The 8,340-nt window shown below is 38.9% G+C and overlaps 1 protein-coding gene across 2 annotated transcripts in view; it reads right to left on the bottom strand.

Moving 5' to 3' along the window:
- Positions 1-1,445: 1,445 nt before the first annotated feature.
- The window catches only part of cadm1b (cell adhesion molecule 1b), a gene marked incomplete at its 5' end in the record, with an annotated part of 144,899 nt that continues 138,004 nt past the window's right edge, over positions 1,446-8,340 (bottom strand). For both annotated transcript variants that reach the window (XM_080025294.1, XM_080025293.1), the window contains 2 exons: positions 1,446-5,216; positions 5,360-5,488. In XM_080025294.1, the coding sequence (XP_079881420.1) occupies positions 5,098-5,216; positions 5,360-5,488 (248 nt within the window). In that variant the 3' untranslated portion in view covers positions 1,446-5,097. The remainder of the gene's footprint in view (positions 5,217-5,359; positions 5,489-8,340) is intronic.

Here is an 8,340-nt window from a genome sequence, read left to right as displayed (position 1 = left end):
AAGCCCTTGAGCTGTTTCTCTGTGAGGAATTTTTTTTAACTTTAAACTGCAACACACTGGGGGAGATTTGACCTCTTGTTAACAACTAAATCTGCCAATAAATAAGTAAATGCGAATTATGCAAGTCCTTTAGTAATTGTGCTAAACAGGAACAGCATACAGGGGAGATAAATGTAAAGCCAGAGCAGGTTGCTTTTGTTCACCCACTATTTATTCCCACATAATTTAATTATACCTCAGCCAAGCCAAGTGCTACATGCCATCAATCTCAATCAATCAATTAGCCAACTAAACAAGCCATGCTCAGACAGTCGTTCACTCTCAATTTCCCCATTGTGCTAATTACACTTAAACATGTCATTCCAAATTAAAATTGAACATTTAAATGGGATTAGTATAGCATCTAACTGAAACATCACCCTTCTACTTTCATTCGCCATGCATTGACAGCTGCCACAGCCAAGCAGCGAGCCTGTGTTCCTTCTTTTGATTGAGAACGCTTTGATTTTTAACCTTGAAAGAAGTAAATACAAATGTAAAAAGGGAGAACATCAGATAATTTGTCATGATTAAAAAAAATGTCCCTTGAGGGAGGCATTATAATTCAATGATTGCACGAGCGAGGGAGAAAAGTGGCCTGTTCCTAAGGTTAAACTATTCCCATTAAAGTTTGAATAATGTTATTGACCTTTACCTGCGATGGATCACTTAAAATAAATGGGAAATGGTTGCTCTGACAGAATTATGATGACAGAATTGCTTAAAGTTGTGAACAAGGTCTTGTTACTCGAAATGCCTATCAATTTGTCAAATCACTCACAGCCACGTGTTTGGCCGGGCAGACCTTAACAGGGTCTTCAGGAGCACGCTGGGTGTCAGCCATGGTGGTGGTTTAAACGTTTATTTGCTTCTATCTGAAGCACAGTGCATGTGCACTGATGGGAGCTCAGATTATTGCTGCTGCTGCAGCTTGCCCCCACTGAATGGTGGGTACAGTATTTTTTTGCCTCGACTCAAGATCTTTCTTTTCACAGAGTTTGACAAGGATGAGGTGAACAGGCTACGCTATCAAGCTATGAATTCAGCAGTGGTTGGAAGAGGCGAAACGAATATGACAACACATACACAAAATAATTCTGTTCAGTCGATCAAAGTCACAACAGCACGGCACTTTTTAAACATTGATATCTTTTTATTAAGACAAGTACTCTTCTGATTTTTTTTTTCTTTTGTAAAAATGTTGGCATGAACCAATACAAAATATGCATGGTCATATGAGAAACATCCTCTTCACTACACAAAAGAAAAAAATGTCACCTGGGTACAGAGAATTAAAAATTGTTCAAGATTCAACAACAAAAACAACCATTTTGGGGGATATTAAAACAACCAAACCTATCCCTTTCTCCACCCTGCCTCCACCTCCCTCCCTCCCCCCCGAAGGCTTCAAACATGAATTTCATCCAAATATCCAAGACTTGTTACAGATCATTCATAAAAACTTCATGTCACAGTAAATACGCCATCTTTTCGTTTATGATACAATGAATCCATGAATCGACTCAATGCAAACAGATGCTTGATCGACTGTGTTTGTGGTCACATCCTAGAATTACTAAATAACTGATACTGAATAAGCAAAGTGTTACGGTGGAGGAAGAAGAAGAAGAAGAAGAAAAAGAAGTTTCATGAACATCATTGTGATTTTGTTGACACTGACTGTACATAATTTTTCATTTTCTGTTAACAAATCTAGTTTTCTTCTTTGTGAACTAGGTCTATGCCAAATAATACTGAACGTTTTACTGGGACAGTGCACCATATTAAGAACACATAAACATGTACAAATGGGGAAAAACATGTACATCTTGTGATTTCTTCACTTGTTGAATTAGCTGTGGTACTACAGTATACAGTATATTTGGGGCCTTAAATTTGCATTCTACCTGAGATGCAAAAAAACAAACAACTATTAACACTCATGAACCTGAGAGAGTGAAAACAAACATTCTAAATATCAAGTATTAAAAACAAATCAAAAGTTATATTCCAATGATGCCTCCCACAATCTTTTGATGTTCTTAAATTAAAAGCAGTAGCCACTTTATAACCATTTAAGACAAATATCAAAGCTCAAAATAGAAATGGTCATGCACATAAGCACTGTTTCCATGACACCAACACTTGAGAAAACAAGTACTTTTGATGTAGCTTTTAAAGTACTGGTTTCAACTCTGAAACTACAAGTCGGCCTTGTCCTTGAAGATATCCAAATAAATAACAAAGGAAGTGAAGCAGAGAAAATGATTATGACCAAATTGAAATTGTTTCGCGATCACTAATTAAGACAATAAATACTACACCCTGGCATACGACATTCTAGTCAGTGGAAGCTGCCACACCACCCTGATAAACAAAGTAATACATCATAATATTCATTTTATTTATTTTTTATGCTCCAGGTCGTAATTGTGATGCAAGTCGATGACACATTAATACAGACAACGTGGAAGAGCATTGGCCCTGTGTGTTAGAAATGACAGAAAATATACAAGTGTTACATGAGGATACTGTATGCCCCAACCATATGCCTTAAAATCAAAGAAGGCACTAAATTAAGTCCTTCAGTCTTTTCCGTTATAATGATAAATATCAAGAGGTGGGTTTAAGGCAGTGGTTAATCCATTTTCATACACATATTTACTGATTTTCTTTTGTCTTATTCAGGCAATACGATGGTAACACTCACTTATTAACAGACAGGTTTTACTCTTCTAGCTGTAACAGTGTGAGACGCATACTGCGTGCATGGTGTGCGCGCTGCGTCTCTGTCTGTGAGCGGAGGCTCTTTTAATTTGTCGGTGTAAAACACAAACAAAACTATTTTTTTTAACAGTACACAGATCCTACTGTGAAGGTTTGAGGCTGCAGGATGACAGTAACAAAATGATCTTTCCCAAACCGAAGTCTAAAGCTTCTGCGCAAATCTTTGATAACTTGTAAGGCCGACAGCCCTTACAAGAAATGAAAGACAGCGCAAAGGTAACATGTCTTTACAGACAGCAAGGAAATATAACTCATTCATGTTTGCAGTGATTTAATGTCTTTTTACTTGTGTATGGGTAAGGGGCCAATTTCTAAACCAGGAAATAATTGCTGTGGGTTTTCACATGGACAAACTTTGACATCTGTCAATTAACTGAAAGGAAACTTTGCCATTGAAAGTCGTTCTTCCCTTCAAAACGTTACAATTAATAAAAGGGTAAAACCTTGGGAGAATAAAATAAATAAATTAAGTCAAGTCAAGTCAAGTCAACGTTCTTGAACATTCCCAGATTAATGGCCAATATACTTTACTCTTAGATACAAAAATGCATTATTAATGGAGGGGAATTTCATGTTTCAACCAAAAGGATAAACTGCGGGCTTAACCATTATCTAAAAAATCATTAATGTTATTAGGATTTTATGATCAATGCAGCAGGACTAGTTGCACCTTTTAGATACTACAGGGCAAAGATACTTAGAGCAAAATCTGACTCTGAAAAGCCTGGCAGCCGATCATCAGAGCAATATTTTCTGTCATGTTTTGGTTCTTCAATCCCATGAATGATTAATTTAAAAAAAAAGTAATTTGACAAAAATAGTTTCATTCTATTTACAGTGGACATTTTAGGAGCGGTTTAACATTTTGGGGAAAACAGATTTAGTCACTTTCTTTCTAAAAGTCAGATGAAAAGATTGATACCACCTTTAATTTCTAAAAACTTAACATGAAGCAGATGGTAAGCTTAGCTTAGCATAAAGAGTGACTTATTTTGGCCAGCTAGCTGTTTCTATCTGTTTCCAGTTTTTATGCTAAGCTAAATTAAGATAAGCTAACCAACTGATGGCTGTAGCTTCACATTCAGTGCACAGACATGAGGGTCGGATCGATTTTCTCAGATCAAATTCTGGCCAAGAAGAAGAAACGAGTGTGTTCACTAAAATGTAAAACTATTGCTTTAAGCTTTTCTTTTTAGTAATCCTCATTTAAAATAAAGAAAACAGATGACAATAAAATGTACCTGATGTTCACTCAATCAGCCCCAAAAAATTATAGAGTTTTAAAACAGGAATAAGTGCTTCTGATTTTCTCTGTAGAAAACATAACTCTATATCATGGCACATTACAGCTGTCAGGATGTCTTAGACTGGACTCCACAATACCCTAATGAAATACCAAACTGACCTCACATCTATTAATCCTCAGATATTGTCTTAAAAGCAACGAGGGACGCCAGGTGCACTTTGCGGTTTGGTGTGAAATGATACTTAACGTCACTCCTATTTGACTTTCAGTAACAAATACATTCTATGTTGAGCATGATTACTCACAACTGTTACATTAGTAATAAACACAATAAAACGACCTGGGAAAGGGAGGTGGGAGCTGAAATATGTTAAAAAAACAATCAGACCTGCATGTTTAAGGGGGAAATGTGATGTGATTTGCTCGGACTATTAGACTTTGACCCAGCAGAGAGAAATGTGTTGACAATGTGTTCCAGTTACTGAACTCTGGAGATTACATAAAAAATAAAAAAAGGAAGTGTGGATGAGCTGGCTCCTCCGATCTGGGTACATATGCTAAACTAGCTGCAGCAAACATAGACAAAGACCAGGACAATTTCATCTCCTCCGAAAGCCAAAAAAAAAGCAACAAAGAATCAGGTGAAGTACATGAGGGAAAAAAATCCAAAAACAAAAACATGTGAAGGGAGGGGGGGGGGGGAACAAAACGACAACAAAAGGAACAAAAGCAATAGAACAAGGCACAAAATTGTCTGTAAAATAACTGAACTGTACAGAATAGGCCCCCAGCAGTCCAGGAAGGGTCGGATAGGAGCAACTCAGCAACTCTTCTTACCACTTGGCCATGCCAGTCCTACTTTCCACTTTTTCCTTTCTTCTCTTCCTCTTTCAATCTCAACCCTCCCTGTCCCCAAGCCTTCCTCGTAAACCAATCGGAGTTAGACATAATGCCTCTACAGCACCTCCACCACCATTGCCACCTTTACAAGCACTCTCCCACCCGTCTCTCCTGGCCTGTCCGGTTTAAATATAGTACTCCTTCTTCTCGTCTGAGTTGTTGTGTCCGCCCTCCGCGTTGATTATGGCCGTGTCTGCGTCGGCAGCGTCGTCCGCCCCTTTTGCCTCGTGTGTGAAGTAAGTTCCTACGAAGGAGTACAGACGAATTAGGCAGCACACCCCCCACACACTTCACTCCACATGCAACACAACAACTAAGAAAAAGCAACAACACTTGAACTCTGACGTGTTCATGATCAAGTATGATTGCGGCGCCTGTGCTTTGTACCTTTGTGTCTGGCAAAGTATCGACCAAGAACAATGAGTGCACAAAGGATGGCAAACATCACCACGGCAACCACTCCTCCTATGACAGCATGGTCAATTTTCTGCGGTGCCCCTTCGCCGGCTCTGGAGTCTGAAAAACAGGACAATAACCATAAATAATCCCATGATCAGTAAACCCTCTCAGCATGGTCACAAGTTAATACCTTCAAATGTGGACCACACTGGAAGCTATGGCTGTTAAATCATTAGGCTGCCAACATAAACTAAATTGGTTTGTTTTCTCTCAAAGCATTTTAGCATGACCTAGCCACAAAGGAAACACTTGAAAAGGAGTCTGAGAAGAAAATGCCAGCTTGTGTTATTTACCAATAATAAAAAAAAGAGATGATAGCGCGGCACAAGTTGGTCCACAGAGGATGGTTAATGGTTCACAGTTTGTAACTAAACATCCCACAAATAGGCTATTAAATCATTTAGCCTTTACTTTGTGTGCAGTATTCTCATCCAATTATCCACGAAAAAAAAAAACTATTTGAGGCTCATTTAAATCTACAAACATCTGTTCAAATAGAGCACAGTTTTCAAGTAGGCTACTTTAATTACTGTAAATCGGGAGCTATAGCCTGCAGTCAGTTAGCTTAGTTTAGCATAAACTCTGGAAAATTGGGAAACGGCTACTATGGCTCTATCCAAAAGGTAACAAAATTCCACTGCCAGCACTTCTAAAGCTCACTAATCAACACATCATGTCTTGTTTGTGTAAACCATTTTAAAGGGATTAGGTGAAAGACTATTTCTTGGCCTGGCACAGTGACTTCCTTGTTTACAGTCTTTGTGCTAAGATAAGGTAACTCAGGGCTGTAGTGCCATATTAACTGTACAGACATGAGGGTGGTATTGATGTGTTCTTCCAACTCTTGGCAAGAAATTAAACAAACATACACTCAACAAAAATATAAACGCAACACTTTTGTTTTTGCTCCCATTTTTCATGAGATGGACTTAAAGATCTAAAATTCATTCCAGATACACAATTGTACCATTTCTCTCAAACATTGTTCACAAATCTGTCTAAATGTGTGATAGTGAGCACTTCTGCTTTGCTGAGATAATCCATCCCACGTCACAGGTGTGCCACATCAAGATGCTGATCTGACATCATGATTAGTGCACAGGTGTGCCTTAGACTGTCCACAATAAAAGGCTACCCTGAAATGTGCAGTTTTGTCTCACAGCAAAATGCCACAGATGCCACAAGCATTGAGGGAGCGTGCAATTGGCATGCTGACAGCAGGAATGTCAACCAGATCTGTTGCTCGTGCATTGAATGTTCATTTCTCCACCATAAACCGTCTCCAGCAACTTCGCACAGCCATTGAAGAGGAGTGGACCAACATTCCACAGGCCACAATTGACAATCTGATAAACTCTATGCGAAGAAGATGTGTTGCACTGCATGAGGCAAACCAGATACTGACTGGTTCTGAGTCCCCAGACCCCCAATAAAGCAAAAAAATGCACATTTCAGAGTGGCCTTTTATTGTGGACAGTCTAAGGCACACCTGTGCACTAATCATGATGTCAGATCAGCATCTTGATGTGGCACACCTCTGAGATGGGATGGATTATCTCAGCAAAGCAGAAGTGCTCACTATCACACATTTAGACAGATTTGTGAACAATGTTTGAGAGAAATGGTACAATTGTGTATCTGGAAAGAATTTTAGATCTTTAAGTCCATCTCATGAAAAATGGGAGCAAAAACTAAAGTGTTGCGTTTATATTGTTGTTGAGTGTATTTGCCCAAATGTCTAAATATTCCATCTATAATATTCCAAACAGCACATATTACTTGAACATAAATTAAATTAAAGTCTGATGTATCTCTAAGTTTGAAACCCAACATTTATAATGTGATACTGCTCAGCCCAGCCCAGCTAAACGGCTTTCCGAACCACTTGAGTGAGCGATGTTGCAAATGTTTTAAGAGTTATTTCACCATGAAACAGTAGACACCGTGTGCAATTTGGGCGCAAGTTCACACAGTGTAAAAAACATTGTGATTTAAGAGGCCATTTCTGGAAGTTACAGAGCTCAATCATCAGAAATAGACTCAAGTCTGGAGATAGATTGGCGGCCGGTGTCCCCATGCAGAGAAATACGTGGCTGCTTCAGGTGTCAGGGAGTATCATTGTGTAGCATTTAGCCAGATTTATCAGTGCACCACAGAAGAACAAGGCAAAATGTGAAGCCTTTAAATTGCCGTTCTCAGAATAGTTCAGATGCGTTTATCAATAGTCTATATCTGTGCACACATTTGGACTGATGGAGGAGTGGCAGGCGAGGGGAATGGCTGCTATGTTCTTTGCTGCATGAGAGAGCAGCTCAATTTTCCATCAATCTCACTAGTCATGCTCTGAACTTGAATGATTCTGATAAAAGACGAGCGGAGGGTGCAGAGTTTTCTCAACACGGTGAGGGCACTGTGAGAAGTCGAGTTGGGGGGAGGGGGGGGGGGAGTTTCTGAGACAGACGACGGGTTCACATCTCAACCTGAAAAACATTACCTCGTTCAGGTCTAGGAGTTGGACTATAAACGGTTATATCGCTCGTGCGGATTTTCCATCATCGGGACAATCGTCAATGTTTTTATATGAGAAAAGCTGTCCCCATCTCTTGTCTGTTTCCTTAATTTGTTTAAAAAATTATGTTGGCTTACAAAGACGATGTGTCCTTTTTGTGCATTTCAAATAAAATATATTTTTTTTTGTGGATTTGTGTTGGTTTGTTTGTATGTTTTAGTGCCATTTTTTTATTTTATAGCACGTTTTGTTTATTAGAGTGACAATATCGTTAATCGCAATTGCATGGCTAGGATCATCTTGACATGAACATTTTATATTGTCCCATCCTTCCCTATTCAGGTCGCATTCGTCGAGCGCCATGACTGCAAACTAATTAATGAGAATAAGTTTTGTTCGC

This window comes from Ammodytes marinus (assembly GCF_949987685.1).
Source record: "Ammodytes marinus genome assembly, chromosome: 3".
In the NCBI taxonomy this organism is placed as follows: Eukaryota; Metazoa; Chordata; class Actinopteri; order Uranoscopiformes; family Ammodytidae; genus Ammodytes; species Ammodytes marinus.
This window is presented reverse-complemented; position numbering and strand designations above follow the sequence as displayed.